This window comes from Puccinia triticina, chromosome 11A (genome assembly GCF_026914185.1).
Source record: "Puccinia triticina chromosome 11A, complete sequence".
Taxonomy (NCBI): Eukaryota; Fungi; Basidiomycota; class Pucciniomycetes; order Pucciniales; family Pucciniaceae; genus Puccinia; species Puccinia triticina.
Window position 1 is genome coordinate 4,734,447 of NC_070568.1, and position 19,000 is coordinate 4,753,446.

Here is a 19,000-nt window from a genome sequence, read left to right on the forward strand (position 1 = left end):
TTCAGTTATCTGTAACTATTTGGCTGGATAACTAATTTCAGGTTTCTTTTCAGGTACAATTTTTACAGAGGTAAAGCCTATGTCTCCAAATTTGCAAAAATGATTCATTATAACTACATAAAGCTTTGTTTTATTTGAATTGCCAATAAACAAAGATATAGGCCACCAAAATCTAACTTACAGATGAAATTAATGGATAACTTGGTAACGTAACTGCCCACCCTTGTTAGCTCTTTTCAGCTTGCTTTTGTCCTAGCTTAAGGTGGATCAGGCTTCTCACCTCCTTTGGTTCCTTTATGGTACGAGGTGGTGACTGCTCTGATCAGGACCCCGGCAAGCCCCTACTAGACACCCTTATGTGATACCCCGGGAATTTGCCATTTTGGAACGGCTGTAGTTTTGATTTTTTGGAGAGAACCAACTGTTTGAAACCCACTACTTCAGTATGTTCAATTTTGCAAATTTTGGAATAGTGGATTGAAACAAGTTACGTAAGTAACATCTGCAGCCATTTGTGGGGGTTTTGGAGAAGAAAAGTCCAAAATTGATGTTCTGGTTATCATTGCTGATGTATTGATTAAAATCAATGAAAAAATCACTTTTAGAAGCCTTTCAGACCTTCCTCAACCCTTTATAATGTAACATGGGAGCAGGAGAGAACAGGGAGGAACTAACATGTATGCACACTATGTTTGCACCTTTAAGCACAAAAACAAATTGAAACAAAACACGTAAGTATGTCATTTTTTCCCTTGGAAGGGAAGACCAGATTGAAACAGGGTACATCAGTATGTCTCAGAAGAAAAAAATCCCAGAACTGTCCATTTGAAACAAGTTTCACAGGTTTACGTAAGTATCATTTTTGCCAAAAAAATCATTTTGAAACAATTTACGTAAGGGTGTCTAGTAGGGGCTTGCCGGGGTCCTCTCTGATCTGACTTCTGGGTGTTTTGCCTATTGAAGCGGGGAAAAGAATTTAGCTTTGTCCTTGTCAGGTATCTGGTCAGGAACTCGAGCACTTACCTAGGGTGTCTATCAAGATCCTTTCCAGTAACAACAGTCGGCAGTTTTTGTCCGCTTTTTTGACCTTGCTGCTTGTGTAGTTGGTACCTGCTTTCATCCAATTGATGCTATCAGTTTTCCCAACTAAACGGGCAGCTGGGGCTGCGGAGGAAGGTTTGCTTTGCTTACCAAGCTCCGCAGCTGGTGTGGTTTGCGGCACCCTCTTCAGCTTGTGAGCTTGGGGCCGGTCTCCTTGGCCTGTATTCTTACACTGTGAGGGAATCAGCACCAACACCTTCTAGAAATCACCCTGGTACACGTAATCCATGCCCACAGACACTTCATAATAACCTAGCACCACTCCTACAGGCGCCTCAAACCCTTCAGTATTTGCTTTCATGGATGGCCCTCCACAATGGGTAATAAAATATGTACAAAGCAGGTTCAAAGTGGGAGAAAGTTCACCATCAAACAGAGCCAGACTGTTAGGAAGGACCCTGAGTATTCACTGCATCTTACTTCTTTATATTCCATCAAGGTGTAACTCTTTCTCAGATGCATGGCAGCTGATGCCCCATGGTTATTGTTTCCTCTTATGTCATCTCAAGCCATGTAGCAGACACCCTGTTGGCTTGTTGCCTTGTCCCCTTGTTGGAGGCTTTTGTAACCTGTTTCTCATCTTTCTCTTTGTCTCAGAACCACCTGTTGTCCCCTCACTATAAATGTAGAGCCTTTTGGCCCATCCTGTTTGTCCCCCATCAGATTGTCACCTTGCATCCCTGGTCACAGAATAAGAATTACATAGCCTATTTTACCATATATTTTACAGTATATTTTGCCCCTTGATTTTGTCTAGAAAGCACTATCCTCAGCATCTCTTTTTTTTTTTTTTGAGTGCAGATTTGATTTAACATTGTGCACTATGCATATTCATCCGGCTTACAAAAAGTTCCGGCAAAATTGCCAGGAGTTACAACAGTATTTTTGTAAATAGAAGGGAGAAATGATATCAAATTTTCTGTGGAATTGGGATCAAACACTCAGCATCTCATCCGCCACACTTTGCTTTAAGAGTCCATACTCTTATTCTTGTCCCATATTACTCTCCCCACCTGACAGGCAGATTTTCATGCACTCATCCCTCTCTCAGCTCTACTCCCCCAAGAGTAGTTTCACATCAATGCCAACCAATTCATGCGGGCAACATTGACAAGTGGGCAAAAGACCTTGTAAGCTTGTTCATGCTGTCAATACTGGTGTTGCTTTTGAGTTGATACTCATTAGAGTTTACGAGTGGCAGGTGTCAGCTTGAACTCATCACCTAGCTCAATCAATTTCTGCAGCCGCAAGAATAATGCTAAAGGCAAGCCTCCGACTGTTGAGAGTGGCACCAGTAGCTCTGAACTGGTTGAACTCACCAAGTGGCTGCTCAATCAAACAAAGGGACAGCCTTGTGTTTCACCTCCGTATTCTGCTTATGGTGATACTGCTAACAATCTGTCGGACTATTTATCTTTTGTTGGTGTTGCTCCCACAAGCGCAAGGGGACACTCGACATTCTACTCCATCATGCCATAGATTGTTCTGGATGTCAACAACCTCAAAGCTCTTGGTTTCAATGTTGGAATTATCACAAAGCTTCGCAGCAACGTGGCCAGATACAAGGCTCACCTCGCTCGATCCTGATGGCCTTCTTTCCAATTTGGTGTTTGTGACACTCTTTCTATGTACCTTGTCCTGCTCCTCAGTCCTGTCCAATGTCTGATATCCTGCCTTCTGCTACCACATTTCCTGCCTGCTACCAAGCTACCAAGTCTGATGTCCGATGTCTGCTACCTGCCAAATCTGATGCATTCTCCCTGCTACCGTGCTACCTACCAATTGTGATGCATTTTGCCTGCTACTGTGTCTGATATCACTTCCTTCTGCTACTGTGTTTCCTGCCTGCTACCAAATCATGCCCGCTGCTGGGTCTGATGTCTGCTACCGTGTTTCCCTCCTGCTACTGGGTCTGATGTCTGTTATGCTGTCTTCTGCTATCAACATTTCTGCCTGCTGCTGAGTGTTATGTCTGATGTCTGATCCCAAATCTCATTCTAATGTCTCCGACCAAATCCAAAGTCTCATGTCAATTTCTCCGACCAAATTTGGAGTATTCTGAAGAGCTGCTATCAAGACATAAGCTGCTGTGCCAATATAGCAAGCTTCCACGAGACCAAAGCAATACCCTTGGTCAAGAGACAGCCAGGGGGTTTGAGTAAGCTGACATGCCTCCGCGGACATGAACCAGCTGCTCCTCTTGCTCGTTCTCGAAGAGCTTCCATCTTCCAGAGCTGGTGTTGAAGGTAGTGAGCCCGCGTTTTCCGGCGACGGCGAGCAGCAGGCTGGGCTGGGACTGGGTGCTGGGTGGGACGTTGAGTCTGCCCGGGCAGGTGACATCCCGGGACAGCGGCTTCGGCACAGGCTTCTCCGGTCGGCTCCCATGATGGAGCCTTCCCCCGGCGCCAGCAGGCCTGACGATCCCGTGGGACGCTGCCCCAACTGTAAATTCTGGGTGGCTGCCGTCACCATCGTCACCACGCCTCTGGCGACCGTATCATCGTCGCGCCACTGTCACTCCTGATGCGTGGCGCAGACGCTTTTCTCCATTCGCCCGGGTGTGCACCAGAATGATTGTCTTTTCCACGCCGAATCTCTCTAGCTGTACTCACCCTTCCCCTCTTCTGATGACCTCGTAAATCCCGCCAAACCTCCTCCAAAAAATCACCCTCAAGGATGAAGCTGCGCATCCTTCCGATACTCGTCGTCGCATGGCTCAAAATCATCCAACTCAGATCTGCACCCATGATGACGACCATAAGGACCGCTCACACTATACAGGATATTGCTGAAATAGCCGAAATGGCCAAAGCTGCCAAAGGTGCTAATTCGGCAGTCGGTACTCTTCGCGATGTTACCGAGTTGGGAAAAGGCATCGAGACCGCCACTACCGCCGGAGTAGATAGTGCCGACTTGTTTAAAGATATCCAGACTTCGTCCAGCTTAGGTACGCCTGATGCACTCGAGGAAAATCCCATCTGTCTGCTCGAGTGCTGACATCAATCTCCAACAACAACAACGAAAAACATTCTGTGTTTTTCCTTATCCCACGCAATCAACTTGACAAATAGGCGGCAAATCGAATTCATTATCCGGTAAAGGGACTTCCTTTTCTTCTTTTATCCACGGGCTCCACGAGCTTTGCACATTGCTTTTCTGATTTTCTTTTCAATCTGATCGCGACAAAACACACACATAGGGTTAAAGTCGGAGTCCACTCTGCCTCGTAAATCATTTTATTTCCCATCTAGGTCTCTTTATCGAAAATCCAAATCTGAATAAAACTGACACTTTCACTTCTATTTCCCGTCAAAAAGCTCTGAAAACTCAGAGTACCACGGCTGTCCAAGAGGTAGGCCTATTGGGCACTCTCCACCTTCCCTGCGCGGTGACCTCTGTATACACTGACGGGGTCGATGGTTCCAACTTCAGAATTCATTGGTCGACAAAGTGTCGGGCGCCGGGAATTCAGAAAAATTTAATCCAAACACAGTTGAAGGAACAAAAACCGCCGAAGCAGTAGTAAGTGTGTACGTCACAGATCCGAGTGCAATCTTTTGGCTGATAAATATTTTGACCAGCCCAAGGAAGGGTCTCCAGAAATCAACCCAAGTGAAGTAGTAAGTATTGACCTGCAAAGACCCCAAAAACCAATTCAATTCTTGTGACTGAAAAATATTTTAACCAGAACAAGGAAGTGCCCAAGGAAGCGCCCAATGAACTTGGAGCGGCCAGCGGTGAAGTAGTAAGCACTTGAAAACCCATGAAAACCAATCCCAGTCTCTTGACTGATAGATATTCTCTCAGACCCAGGTCAAGGATGCGTCGCTCTCCAAGGCTGAACTGGCTAACGGCGTAAGTGCTCTAAGTTTTCTGGAATCAGTATCCAAAGCTTGGCTGACAATCCAATTGCCCTCCTCAGGCCGCAGAAGAACACGGTATTAGTAAGTCCACAAATCAGGATACAATTGTGCTTGCCATAATTATCCTCTGACATAGTTGCTCGCTCCTTGTCCCGCAACCCAAAGTTTCACCCAGCGATGCACCTCTTGTAAGTCAAGTACCTTCCACTTCCCACTTTATTTTAGCATGTAACTGAATGATTTCGAAACGCACAGGTCGGAGAAATAGCGAGTACGTCCAAAATTTCTATTCAACCAGATCTGCCAAGAAGAACTATACGCCGAACTTACCCTCTGCTTTTGGAACTGGATGGTTCTTTTTTCTTAACCCACAGTCAAACCTCTTTCTGAATATTCGGCCAGCTTCATAAGGCAGGAAGAATTGAATCAACTCATGACAAACCAGATGCTTCTCCACATTTCCAAGTATAGCACGGGAGCACTACAAGAATGGGCCAAGACCAATGAGTACGTGCTAGAAGCTATACAATGGGAAAAATCAGAAACCAGACTCGGTCACTTCCTGTCCAAATTCATTGTCCCTAAATGGCGCGCCAAATTTCCTGGGCCGCTGGCGCCTGGGGAAGTTCGGGAGCTAACCAACGGCCAAAAACTCTCGAAAGGATGGATGAAGTTATGGAAAGGACAGTTTGGCGACCAACAGGGTGTCAGGCGAGGAATCGAAAATTCTCTCAAGTTCATAGCTGCTTTGCCGTTTTACCCCCTCACATTCATGGGAGAAATAGTTGGGAAGGTCCGAGGCATGTACAACGTCAAGTTCCTAAACTGGCTCAAGCTCAACGCCCCAGACAACATCCGTGCAACAATCCCCAATTTCGCCATGGAAGGAGAAAAGGCCAATCCATTTCTCATGCCCTCTGAAGCCATCACACGTTCCTCCACAAACCCTCAGACACTCGAGACAGCTCAGACTATCGGCCATCCTGCAGCTGCATCACACACCGTCACCAACACAGCTGCTTCCCACCCAGAAACGGGGAATCTACTGGAAGCCGATATGAAGGTACCGCCCTTAAAAGACTTCGGTAACCAGATCGACTCATCTCACTTGGCGATAATAGATCAACCTCAGCCTATACCACTCCCCAGTTCCGGCTTCGAGCCCCCTCCATCCATTGGTAGTAGTACCCACATAGAGTCACCCTCGTTAAACACAGCTTCCCATGCAGACTCCGAGCCAGCTCTGGTGAACACCGGTACCGAGACAAAGTCGACTCCATTAGAGGCCAATACCATTGGTAGTAGTACCCACACAGAGTCACCCTCGTTAAACACAGCTTCCCATGCAGACTCCGAGCCAGCTCTGGTGAACACCGGTACCGAGACAAAGTCGACTCCATTAGAGGCCAATCTCCACACCGAGCCTCCGCCCTTAGAACCAGCTGGACGTCGCCCAGGAGGCGCTCAATTCATTCCAGAACGTATCCGGCGGTTTTTTTCGAAGTATATTCCTATCAGTCCAGTAAATCCGGGATCCACAGTAGAAGGCTGGAACAAAGAACACCAGGTAACTTCTGCATCACATTCAGGAAGTTCAACGTGAAAACACAATCCAGCCAGTTTTTCGTACGTTGTGTATCAATCGGCCCTCTCTCAGCTTTCTTGAATAGTCAAATTGTTTGAGGCCTGAAAACGGACAGTTTGGAGTATTTTGCAGTGTTTATGTAGCCATTCTTCTACACGAGTCCCTTCGCGTCAACCTTCCTTTTACAGTTATCTTTCTTATTTCGCCTCATGCCAACTCCCTCAAAACACTCTTTGAAAGGGGGGGTGAAAATTACAAAGTGTATTTCTCTTTGTACACAAGCCCACCCAATGCCAAACTACCCAAAACCCAAAAGTACATTAGTTTTGCATGGGCCTCCAACCAAACCAGACAATGCAATCTCATACAATGTAGATAAATCCTAGTGTGTAACAGCCCGTCGGGGAGGCGTGTCCCCCCCTTATCTTTCATCACACAGTTTTGCGTCGCAGACCGTTTCTCCAGCCCAAATTTTCATTTTCCAAACCAACCTAGTACACATAGCATAATTTTATTTCACTAGTCTCCCAAGTCCCACTCGTCGATAGCGCAAACAAAGTCCACTCAACCCACTAAACCTGCAAAGCGCACAGCTTCCAAACCCAGTATCTGGAACACCTGAAACAGAGATGATGAATACGAGTGGTATATTACAGAGGATATAGCGAGGGGAGTGTGTGGTGATGATACAAGAGAGAGAGGGGGAGAGAGGGGGTTGGGAAAGATCAGAGCGGTTTATCGTAAGGTTTCTCACGCCCACGGGAGCCTCGTGACTGGATCCCCCGGGCGGCATGCTCGGCTTCGCGCATCTGACGCTCCTCGATCGCCTGTGCTTTCCGCTGGGCCTGGAGTTCGCGGTCGAAGGCCTGACCCTCGACGTATGTGCCACGGACACGGAGCGCGCTCCTGAACTTGTCGTTTTCTTTCTGCTTCATCGCCGCAATCTCGTGGGCTACACAGATCCAAATCAATACGATGAGTGAGTGCTCAGAAGAGATAGAGAGAGAGAGAGAGAGGCGAGTACGAACATTCGTGGGGTTTGAGGGGCCCGGAGGAACGGAGGAGGGAGTCTTCCTTGAGCAGTTTCTGGCGCAGTTGTGCGACACGCTCCTCGACGACCTGCTCGTCGAGGCCTTCTTCCTCGAGCTCGAGCTGAAGCTCGACGCACTTGTTCTCGACCCTTCGTTTGCGCTCGTGGTCGAGGATGGACTGGTCGGGCTTGCGCAGGCCTCCGCCCGGGCCTCCGTCGTCGGCATAGCGCTCGTTGGGCTTCTTCCCCCGGTAGTCGTCCGAGGGCCGGGGCTGGGACAGGTTCCGTTGGACGTATCCCGACGTGCCTGGTCGGGTTTGGGATCCGGGTCAGCAGGAACACGCAGGGTGGCGAGGGAGAGCCAGGGCACTGACCTGAGCCTCGCGGGGTCGTTAGTCCGATGTTGTTGTACGACATCCTTCGTTCGTTCCTCTTTGATGATGGTGGTTGTCCAGACTGCAGAGCAGGTGGAGACTGTTGCGCAGCAGCTGCTCTGCGCGGAGGGGGGCCCGGGCGCACGGGGGGCCGCGCGGGGAGAGCGCAGTGCTACTTCAGGAAAGGGCTGTTTCGAGTTTCGGAAGAAGGAAAAGGGCCAAAGGAAGAGCCAGCAGCAACAACACGAGCGATGTCTGTCATGAAGAAGAAGATGGAAAACATCTTACGCATCAAGGAGGTGATGGGCGACTCGATCGCCGAAATCACCATCATCAACGCACTCCACCTCCACGACAACGACTTCGAGAAAACACTCAACTACATCCTCGAGGGGAACTGCGAAGAGCAGGACCAGCTGCGCCAGTCGATCACCGATGCATTCACCACCACCCCCATCCGAGCGAACAGCCAATGGCCATCAGCCAACGGTCAGTCTCCATCCCATCAGAACCCATACACTAGCAACTGATGCTGGCTCCCACATATCATCAGACTGGAATCAACTGCCTCCAGTGTAAGCAAGCAACTTGGCCGACGGAAGAAGAAAGAGATCCCCACGCTGATCATTCTCTCCCGATCAGCAAACCCACACAGACAGACTACAACCCAACACTAGACCCCACCAGCGAAGCCCGGGAACCCCTCGTGCTGCCCAACTCGCCCCCCAAAGGCTCATACCAACCGCTGACAGTCACCGGCCAAACCACGCCCACCGAAGACTTGCGCTCCTCCACCCAGCCATTCCCCACAAGCGCAGCCACGAACCGGCTGAAAGGCCCGGCGAGCAGCGAGCCGACGCTTAGCCAGTCCTCGGCAGCCGCAGTCAAGAACACCAACAACCCGGGATCGACAGCAGAAATCCAGCTGATCGATGATAGTCCGGAGAAGCGCTACGAGGCCGAGCTCAATGCGGCCATCGAGGCCAGCCTCGCCGCCGACCCTGCCCTCCCCAACCCCTCCCAGAACCTCCCCGCACTCGACCCCACCTCGGCCACCCTCAAGGATCTCTCCGCCGAGGACGAACAGATGAGCAAGGCGCTCGAGGAAAGCTTGGCTATGAGCGGCTCCCGCACCCTCGAGGCCGACGCCAAGTTCTCCCATCCCCCACCCACCAAACGCCAACGGGCTCCTGCAACGTATGTTCACTCCCCCCCAAATAATAAGTATCCTCAGCCTGTGACTGAAGTGGCGTGGCTTGGAAACATAGACCGACGGCTCTGCGAGTCCATAACCCCCATCTGGTCTTCCTCCCCTGTCTCCTCTCGGCCATGTATGCCGCCCGGCCCTTCCGCGACCGCATCCTCGCCTTCCAGCCCACACTGCAACTGGTCAGTCAAGAGCTGATCGAACACGATATCGATGGACTATGGAATGGGAAGAGCAGCTGGCGGTCTGGCGACAACTGGTCCGAGAAAGCACAGGCCTCAGAAAGTCTGTATATACCTACTTTTTTTTCCTGCTCCTTTGGAAAAAATAAAATAAAACTGATTTTGGGGCCGCATCCGAAGTTATCCTGGCCGTCCAACGCCTATTTGCGGCAATGACTCACACAAAAAGGGCCTACTTGGATGTCCAAGAGTTGTCGCTATTGCTCGGTTACGAGGAGGGAGAGATGATCAGCTGGTCGCTCAACGAGCCCAACAAGGGCTGCAATCGGACGTACGAGACTATCGCCGAGGCCTGGCGCGAACTCGCCTGGTCCCGAGTCAATCCCGGGACCCCAAAGCCTTCTTCTTCTGACCCGATCAACCCGGAACTTCTGCTCGAATACGAAGACGAACTCCGGTAGGTGTGACTCTGCTCTGACCAGCCCCTCTTCTACACATATCCTAACCCTTTCGACTGGATTATGTAGACTGTTCCATTGGAAGGGACATAAACTTACTCTCCCGTTAGCCGAGGAAGAGGACGACGGTCTAGCGGAAGAGATCAGCAAGGCGACTGCAGACAACTCGACGACCAGTCTGACGCTGAATGCGAGCGGCGAGTGCGGCAGCAGTCTGAACGAGATCTACGCATGTATCGATGCGCAGGTATGGCTGCCCGAGATGGGCCAGGCGCATTTCCTGGACGGCAGTTCGCAAGTGATCGCCTTCGAGATCGACCGGCGAGCCTCCTCCTCGTCGTCTTCTTCCTTCGCAGGAGGAGCAGGAACCGGGGTGTTTGGGGACGAGCTCAGGAAGCCTTTCGCCCTCCATCCCTGCTTTTGGGTCGACCGTTATCTCCTCCAGAACCGCCATGCTATCGCCAGGCTTCGCGACGAAATCTCGCGCATCGAGGGCGAGGCTGATGTCTCCCTTGCGAGACGCAATCAACTGACTATGGCCGGGGTCCGTCCTCTTTCGTCCTTCATCCTCCTTTATCCGCTCTAACCCATCTTTCTTTCTCTACTCACACACCGGCATTGCGCTGGCTGTATAGGATAAAGATCTTTTGTCGACGCTCAAAGCTACCGTCGATTACCTCTCGGTCGAGAGCCAGTTCCTGACGCCCAGCTTGGGCGAAAGGGAGACGAAGAAGAAAGCGATGCTAGCGAAGTTCCAGGCCTCGTTAGCCCGCTTAGAGGCCGAACTAACGAGTGAGCTTTTGTTGTGTCCCCAAAATAATAATCCTCATTTACTTAGCGTGTATGTGTGTGTATGGGACAGGTCTGGACGACCGGGCAAAGACGGCGCTGGCGGAGGCAAAGGCGGTCTTCGATGTCGACGAGATGCGAGTCGTCGGGCCGCACGAACTGGCCGCCGTCGTCGTCTCCGACGGCTTCTCGGGCCGCGAGCATATGTGGACTTATGTCAAGGCCGAAGATGGTCGGTGGTTCAAGTCGCTCGATCAATCTGTCACCGAGGTGCCTCCCTTTCTACCTCCCTCCTTCCCTCTCTGCCCTTCTCCCGACAAGAAATAAGACACTTTGGCTACTGCACCGTCTGTGCTCTCTCGTCGCTGGCTTCTTACCTCCGCCCTGTGTCCGTCTTTAGGTCTCCCTCGAAACCGTCCTCTCAGATCCCGCCGGCCTGCACATGAACAGCGGCCATATCTTCGCCATATACGTCCTTAAACCTGCATCCGAAGAACCGGGCCCACCGGACTCATCAACCATCAAACTGCCCTCGCATCTTGAGGTGAGCACATGAACAGTCATCGGAAAAAAAAAAAAAAAACTTGGCCATGGGATTGATTTTGAATGGTATATGTATATAGGAAGCCATCACGAAAGATAACGAGTTGTTCGGGGCCGAGGTTCTTGAGGCGAGCACGATTTTCCAACAGGAAGTGGTCTACGGGCCGTCGACACTGGTGGAGGATGTAGAGATGAGAGGAGCGGGAGACTCTCCACGGTCGGATGTCGCCGACGCGGGCGGGCTGGACCTCGACATGGCCCTCCCGGACGATCCTCCGAGCACATCGTCCATCGGCCCCCCGCTGCGACTCTCCGGCGGCGCCCGGTCTCCCTGCATCGACAATCTCTCCGACGATGATGACGACGAGGAGAGCGAGCTCGACCCCGATGATGATGATGATCTCGATGATGGGGACCGCGTCGAGCTCGGCTTCCTCCAGAAAGTCTCTAGGCCGTTGGATGTCCGGGCGATCACTGGAAAAGTCGGCGGCCGACCCGTGAGCTTCTTCTACCCTCTCTCCCCTGGTTTATCTGATGTGTTTAACGCCTTTCGGGTGCGCAGATCTGGCTCGATCCTGAGAACCCGTTGGATCCTTCTTTGACGGCCTGTCCTTCGTGCGACTCGCCGATGAAGTTCCTGATGCAGGTCAGAGCCCCACCCCCTTTTTTTAGTAATCCTGCTGGTTCTCCTCGACGACTCTCTGACCATCGAGAAAGATTGGGGTTGGTTTAGTTGAACGCCCCGGACGATGCGGTCCCGGAGGCCTATTTCCGCACGCTCTACGTCTTCATCTGTCCCCGCTTCGCCTGTCTTAAACGGTCCCTTGACTCGCCCTCAGGGTCGAGGTCGGGGTCGACGTCGGTCGTCAAAGTCTTCAGGACACAGCGCCCGCAGTCCGCCCCAATCCCTGCCTCTTCTCGTACGCACAAAGCCAACAATAAGCCGAAAGGGGTCGATCGGGCGTTGTTTCGTGAATGGGAAATCGTGTGCGATGAGGAGCCGGCTGATACTATTGCTGGCCAACTCGAATCTCTTGGCTGTCAGTCGGTCTTGTTTTTATTTGATGGGCGATCTGGGACCACAGACTGATCGGGTCTCGGAGCGTGTACACAGTCAACAACCAGCAGAAATTCGAGATCGACTCGAAGAAGAAGCCGCAGCAGAAGAAAGCAGGAGTGCTCGACCCGGATGAGGCGGTGAAGGAGACGAAAGCGCTCGTGGACGACGCGTTCTTGCACTTCCAGTCGCGCATCTCTCGGGCGCCGACGCAGATCCTCAGGTAAGAAAACCCTCCGTATTGAGATGATCAATCTCGAGAGGAACTCTGACAGAAGAGAGTGGATGTTGCAGATATCTGCGCGTCAAATCGCCCGAGATCGAGCCCCTGTGGGCTGCCGACACGTCCCCCCAATCCCTCCAACACACTCTGGCTGAACACCGTTTCTGCCAGACGTGCGGCGCTCAACGGACCCCGGAGTTCCAGATCATCCCCACCTTGCTCTCCAGTCTCTCGCCCCCTTCGTCCGCCCCCGTCCTTGTAGAAGAAAACGTCCCACCAACAATCGGCGATGGGCGGCGGAAGGGATCGCAAGAAGAGGATGAGGACGGGATGGACTTCGGGACGATTGTCGTCTTCACGTGTCCCCGCTCTTGTTGCCCGACCCCCGTCCCCTCCGCCGCCGCCTCTCTCGTCCCCCCGCGTGATCCTGTCCTTCCTTCTCCCCCCCATCCTGTCTCCTCCGATACGCGTCCCGGGCCCGGGCCTTGGACCCAAGAATGCGCACTCGTCCAGCTCTTCTCCGACCATTCCGTCTTCCCTTGTCGGCAGAACTGACCCCTCCACACTCCAAAAAACGCCCCCACAAACAGCCGCCTCCAACCCTGCCTCCGCAACTGCGCGCCTTGTTTTTCTCCTCAAAAAAGAGTGGTGCTTGTATTCTAGAAAACCCCGACTTGAATTTTTGGATATGGGTGAGGCTTTGTTCAAGAGGGGGAAGTGGGTGGGATTGGACTAAGCACCCGAAAGTTCGCGGGGGTCCCAGTTGGTTCCCTTTGCCCTCACTTCCACCGGCCACAACCTCGATTTCGGTGCTTGCGCCAGAGGGCGCTTCTGAGAAGCAGACTGTCACAATTAAAATCTCAGAGAGGGTGTCGATCAACGCGCCTTCTCTCAAGGTCTCAGTTCTGATTGCCATTAAAAATCCTCTTCTCCAATGATTTGAGTTTTTCCGTAGTGACGAAACCATCATAAGCCCTCATACTTGGGGTTGTATTCATATTTTTCTGTCTTTTGTGTTATGATGGGAATTCATGCCAATAACCCTCTGAGTCATGAATTCTTGCAAGGGACAAATCAAAATAAACACAACTCGGCGGATCAGATGTTTGGGTATTCTCTGCAGGAGCAGCCCAACTGGGAGGACCTCGATAGGTCGGAAAATTACTCATTCTGGGGTTAGTTTTGAGATTTGCACCCCCTTGGAATAAGGTTGTGAGCGGGGATTGAGAGTGAGACTACCGGATGTGGGTGCGCGGGGGTGTTTTTACATTCTGCCCTTTAAAATTTACACGCTCAGACTTTACATCGTGTGAAGTTCAAGGAAGTAACTGCAAAATTACATGGAAGGGGTGAGTTTTACATGTGGCGGGATTTACATGCTTGTGTCACTGTAAAGGTGTACCATGTAAAATTCTCCCACCCTGTTTTAAAAAGATTAGGGAGACAGTATATTGCGGGATAGACAAGGAAGGCAGCGGAAGGGCGGAGGGTTTGGCGCTTTATAGTTGAAGGCCGACTTTCAGCATAGCTACATGATCATCATCATCGACCCACCATAAAGAAAGATCAGAGAGAGACAGAAGGAGAGAAAAGTCAATGCCACGTAGGAATAAGGGGGAGAGGTCGAAGAACACAAAAGGGACAAACCAGCTGAGATATCGATTTCCTCGAATTTAGCGAGTCCCTCACCCTCACCATTCAGGATGATTTCCTTCCTCGCATGTATATATTTCAGTTGGTTCCTGAAATGTTTGAGGACGGATTCAGGTGTATGAACTCCTTCGAATAATCCAGAGTTAATCGTTGAGGGGTTCGGGATTAGAACCCCATCCGCGCCTTGGATCGAGTCTAAGTTGGAGGTGATCAGCTCGACTAATGAGTTCAAGTGCTTCGTTGATACCTATGCGTCTCATAACAAGCCATGCATTCTACAATCAGCTTGCCAAAATCCTTGACAGTAAGCACAAAACTGGATATAACACTTACAGCTTCGTTATGCCTTTCGAAATAATAAATGTACTGGTCCAATGCGTCACAGTAGAGCTGGACGCTAGTGAGTTCATCGATACTACTAGTCGCAATCCTGAGGGATTTCTGAAGACATTCGAGGACCCTTTTGCCGTCTCTCAAGAGTTCCTTATCGGGGCCGGCGTCGGACTCCGGTCCGAGTTTCTCGGTCTGCCACCAGAGATGGCTGGCAAGGGCCACGGCAGTAGCTTGGTGACTTTTCTTCAGGAGCTTGGCCCCATGCAAGGCTGCTTTGGTGATCAAGGTGTCATAGTTATCAGGCCCGAAGACCCGGGAAGCTTGCAGGGTGCCGATAATCAGGACGATCGCTTGGAGCTGGGCCCGACTCTCTGAGATCGATTCCTCGTAGATCGTGAACGCCTGCACTGCGAACTCGTAAGCCAGCTCTTCCAGCCCTGCCGCATCGGCTGCTTGGAGCGCTTGTAGATATAGCCGTAGACAGATCTCCGAGGATTCCACGCGGTTGTAGAGCACTGATAACACCTGGTGTATCCACTTGAATAGCGCCGTTATTTTCGTGTCCCAATCTGCTTTGTGATGCTGTCGATAGTTGTATCGTTGGGCTAATTTCAGTGCACAAATTGCTAGGGGTGGATACGTCCATCGTATTCGGTCTCCTCCCTCGCTGAACGCTTTCCTGGCTTCTTGAAGAAGCTACAAAAAGCACAAGATTTTTTTGCCTCAGTTTCCCGCAGGATGATAACAAAAAAAAAAACCCCGCGAGAGGGACTTCTCACCTTGGCATGCACATCCAAGTCATCATTGTGTAATAGATGAACCATTCGGGCCAGCCAGCCCTGCTCTTCAGCCATTTCTTCAGGGTCATAGGTTTGTTGACCTCTAGATCCCATAGGCTGACGATGTCCCATTTGAGTAGGCATTCCTACCCCAGCGTCTCTCTGATCACGAACAAGTACATGGCACATATCCAAGACACCTTTGCAGTCGACCGGGTCGGCAATGTGAGTTTCATTCTTCAAAATCGAGGCGACGACGGAGTGGCCGATCGCGCGACGCGATAGGAATGGCTGGACGAGCAGCAACTCTTGGAAGTTCGGTAAGGCAAGGAGAGTGAGTACGGTTAAATACGAGTTGATCGGGGCCAGCAAGAGCGCTAGAAGGTTTTGAATCGAAGCCGGATGGTGAAGATCTGGACTATCCGCATGCTCTTGCACTTTCATTTTCGCAAAGCCCAATACTTGGTCGACATATTCCAGTCGATCTGGATAGCAACTCAGAGCCAGGTTGGTTAGAGAGACGAGCAACGCCGTGACGTCTTGGATAGAAAGATCTGGTCGAGCCTAAGAGAAAGGAGCGGTAAGAAATAGAGAAATGGCACCACGAATGTATGAAAGATCAGCATGTTAAGAACTGACCCGAATCAGTTCAACAACTTGATGCCAAAATACTTCAAACAAGGGCACATTTTCCGGTATTCCGCGAAATTTCCGAACTGGTTGGTTTTGGTTGCTTGGTCCAGCTTCTGGTGGTTGGATGGAAGCGACTGAAGAAGAGTTTGGGTCCTGAGATTCATCTACAGGTTTTGGGGGAGCAGGGAAGGATGAATGGCCGTTGACGTCCTTGAAGGCGGATTGTTCTTCAGTTGGTGCCCAGTCCGGATTAGAAAACTTTGAGTTCTGCTGTGACTTTGCTCGGGCTTCCTCGCGTTGCATCGTTTGCCAACGTACTTCCTTTTGAGCCTTGATCTTGGCCGCCAATCTACGCGCCGCTAGCTCCTCTTGTCGGCGAGTCTCCTCGGGCGATTCGTTCTCAGCCTCACGAGCTGCATAGGCGGCCAATCGGTCGATCAATGCGATCACGATCTGTTTGATGTTCACTTTTGGGTGGAGCTGTGCGGTGGCTGAGAGGAAGGGGCCCAGCGTCCGCAGATGAAAATCGTCTGTGAATACCTAGGGAACGACCAACGTCTATCAGTCGAGAATCTGAATCCGCGAAGCAGTGTCTCTCTCCCTGACCTGGATAACAACCTCCATCAGATACTCCTGAGCAATAGTATCTTTACAATTGACCACCTGTTCCAACACGGCCGGGAGAATCATTCCCTGATACATATCGAGATCGACTCCGTCTAGCTGACTCAGTCTGACGAGGTTCGTGCCGACTAAGATCCTGAGTTCCTTGCGTTCCATCTCCCTCTTCTCTCGATCCCTGCTCAGACCTTGGTGTTGAAGTCTGACCCAGAGCTTGTTCATCTCGATAAAGTTAGTGAGGACGAAGCCTAGTGAATCATGCAGGTTTCCGGAAGGACTGGCTCGGCCAAGTGGAGGTCAATAATGTCTTGAAATGGTCTGTCTAAGATTGGGGGTACGTTGAGACGGCAGTTACACACCCTGGAGCTAAACCTATCGGTAGATGATCTCGCGTCATACCACTCAGGTAGTGACGCAAGAACAGCCCCCGAGTGGGATGTTGAACACCACGGGTCATCTCCATCATATCCTTCATGATCTCCTTAACCGGTGCATCAGCGATCGACATATATACCGTCCCGACTGTTATCATCAAATACTACGGACAATTGAAATCAGCCTTCGATTCCATCGCAATTGACGTTGTGTTTGTAAACATACTAGCCGAGGGACGATATTTCCAGCGTATTGAACTAATTCGTAGAGGTCTGCCAGGTGGTGTTTTCCCGATACGTGTGCGTCATAGAGATAAGCCGAGAGATGACGCAGCGCATCGAATACAGCCATATCTGCCGGACATAAAGGAAATATTTGGTCAGCATCCACATATCATAAATATATATTATTGCGGTTGGGCTGATGCAGATGGAGACCGGGACCGACATAGCTCGTAGTACTGTTTCGGGCTTAAACTGCTGGTCCTCAGTTCGGCCAACATCGAGCTGGCGCTCTTCAAGGCATCCATGAGCTGATCGGCATCCTGTGTGGTGTGTTACGACGCACAGGTCAGTGAAGCAGATAGCCAGTCAAGTGAGATCATCCATACCAGCGATCGTTTCATTTGAACCAGTTGGATCTTGACAGTGGCCAGAGCCTCGGAGAGCAGTTTACCGTCGATGACATCCATTCTTCAGTAGGCTTTGATCGGGTTGCAGCTGGATGGGTATCACCACCTATCGCCACAACAATGCTCTACTGACCCTCCCGAACTCCCGGGGGAACCCCGAGTCCACTCCGTAGGACCGGCTTGTCCCTTCTGCAATGGTAACTCAAGTTATCAAGAGCAGCAAAAGTGAAGGCATGAGGAAGCAAGGATCAAATAAAATAAAACCAGCCTATGTTGGTTTTTTTCAATCGTGCCAAACCAGCACGGATATCGACGGCATCTGCCGCGGTCCGGACTGAGCATATATTCTGAGGTGGCTAGAGAGGAGAAAATATAATGAAACAAAATGAAGAGAACAAGGAATTAGAGATAAGGAGACATGAATAGAATTTGAAGATAAGAGTATGAACTTGTTTAGGCAACAAAATTGCACAAGATAGAGAGAATGAACTGTGGATTTATGTGGAATGAAATTGAAGTTGATTTGATCTTGATTGATGAAGTTATTTTATAAATGAGTTGAAGGTGATTTGAGGTTGAGAGTGAGAAAGAATGAGAGAAACAAGAGTTAGGTAGAATGGTAAAGAGAAGAGAGAACAGGATAAGATGAAAGATTGAAAAGAACTGAACTCAGGCAGAGGAGAAGCAGCACAACTATCTTGTGATTTTCAGATTATCAAAAGGGAACCCCCATAGATTCACGGGGTCTAAGGGAATCTCCTCCAAGAAGTTGATCTACTACACAATTCTTCTGAAAAGAATACTCATAACGTTTTATAAACCTTGTCAAGCTTTCATTGTTGATAAGATCATCTATTTGTCTATTAATTTCTTGAAGCATAATGTAATTATGCAATTTCAAATTCTTGGGAGATTCATTTAGTTGATCCTTTTCAATCATCAGGCTTCCTATCCTAGCAGCAAGCTCATGCCATTCTTCAGATGTTGGGGATGGTTGAGTTTCTCTGCGACACATTTCAAAATATGGTAACTCCTGTTTAATGATATGTACCCTTGCCCAGATATCACTTCTGTGAGAAATTGCTTTAAATTTCTCCATAAAGTTCCCACCAATTTTTTCTTCTTCCAGCAAATCTTGCCCATAATTTTCTCTAACAAAATCTAGAATCAAGAATAGAATATTGAGGTATATCTCTTTTCCTTTGATGTTGTCCAAATCTCCAATTTTTACAAAGAGTTTAGCTATATCTGTAAGATACTCCTTCACTTCTAATATTTTGAGTTTGAGTTGATATGAACGTCTTCCTGGTGATTTATCTGATTCTGATTTTCTTTCTAATATATGTATATATTTGTTTTTTTGGAAAAATGACTTGATTTTCAGTCTTGAAAATTCCTTTTGAATAGCTTCCAGATCCTTGTCAGCTTCTCCTTCTGCAGAATAGTCCAAGGTTGAAATAATGTGAAATCTATCATCAGTGATGAAATTTAGTGCAAGTAAACCATATTGTGCTATTCTTTTTTCTTTATTATCAAACACTTTTGATTCAAATCCAAGAAACA

At 49.8% G+C, this 19,000-nt stretch overlaps 5 protein-coding genes across 5 annotated transcripts; 2 read left to right on the forward strand and 3 right to left on the reverse strand.

The window, feature by feature from the left end:
* Nucleotides 1-3,235: 3,235 nt before the first annotated feature.
* PtA15_11A452 (uncharacterized protein) lies at nt 3,236-3,602 on the reverse strand (the record flags this gene model as incomplete). Its single annotated transcript, XM_053161362.1, has 2 exons — nt 3,236-3,515; nt 3,595-3,602. The coding sequence occupies 2 exons, from the start codon at nt 3,600-3,602 to the stop codon at nt 3,236-3,238; spliced, it is 288 nt and encodes a 95-aa protein (XP_053025316.1).
* A 175-nt stretch (nt 3,603-3,777) lies between these two features.
* On the forward strand, nt 3,778-6,567 carry PtA15_11A453 (uncharacterized protein; the record flags this gene model as incomplete). The annotated part of the gene is made up of 8 exons (XM_053161363.1): nt 3,778-4,048; nt 4,353-4,453; nt 4,534-4,623; nt 4,683-4,721; nt 4,790-4,846; nt 4,909-4,956; nt 5,024-5,045; nt 5,339-6,567. 8 exons carry the CDS (start codon nt 3,778-3,780, stop codon nt 6,565-6,567), a joined length of 1,857 nt encoding a protein of 618 aa, XP_053025317.1.
* A 707-nt stretch (nt 6,568-7,274) lies between these two features.
* On the reverse strand, nt 7,275-7,996 carry PtA15_11A454 (uncharacterized protein; the record flags this gene model as incomplete). The annotated part of the gene is made up of 3 exons (XM_053161364.1): nt 7,275-7,501; nt 7,578-7,886; nt 7,954-7,996. The coding sequence occupies 3 exons, from the start codon at nt 7,994-7,996 to the stop codon at nt 7,275-7,277; spliced, it is 579 nt and encodes a 192-aa protein (XP_053025318.1).
* A 208-nt stretch (nt 7,997-8,204) lies between these two features.
* On the forward strand, nt 8,205-12,967 carry PtA15_11A455 (uncharacterized protein; the record flags this gene model as incomplete). Its single annotated transcript, XM_053161365.1, has 14 exons — nt 8,205-8,442; nt 8,507-8,528; nt 8,596-9,150; nt 9,222-9,445; nt 9,523-9,799; nt 9,870-10,344; nt 10,436-10,592; nt 10,663-10,859; nt 10,990-11,133; nt 11,213-11,629; nt 11,695-11,778; nt 11,866-12,172; nt 12,247-12,412; nt 12,484-12,967. 14 exons carry the CDS (start codon nt 8,205-8,207, stop codon nt 12,965-12,967), a joined length of 3,747 nt encoding a protein of 1,248 aa, XP_053025319.1.
* Nucleotides 12,968-13,911: 944 nt separating this feature from the next.
* PtA15_11A456 (uncharacterized protein) lies at nt 13,912-17,497 on the reverse strand (the record flags this gene model as incomplete). Its single annotated transcript, XM_053161366.1, has 10 exons — nt 13,912-13,940; nt 14,060-14,312; nt 14,399-15,094; nt 15,178-15,741; nt 15,817-16,350; nt 16,417-16,708; nt 16,791-16,969; nt 17,032-17,159; nt 17,254-17,350; nt 17,417-17,497. The coding sequence occupies 10 exons, from the start codon at nt 17,495-17,497 to the stop codon at nt 13,912-13,914; spliced, it is 2,853 nt and encodes a 950-aa protein (XP_053025320.1).
* Nucleotides 17,498-19,000: the final 1,503 nt, after the last annotated feature.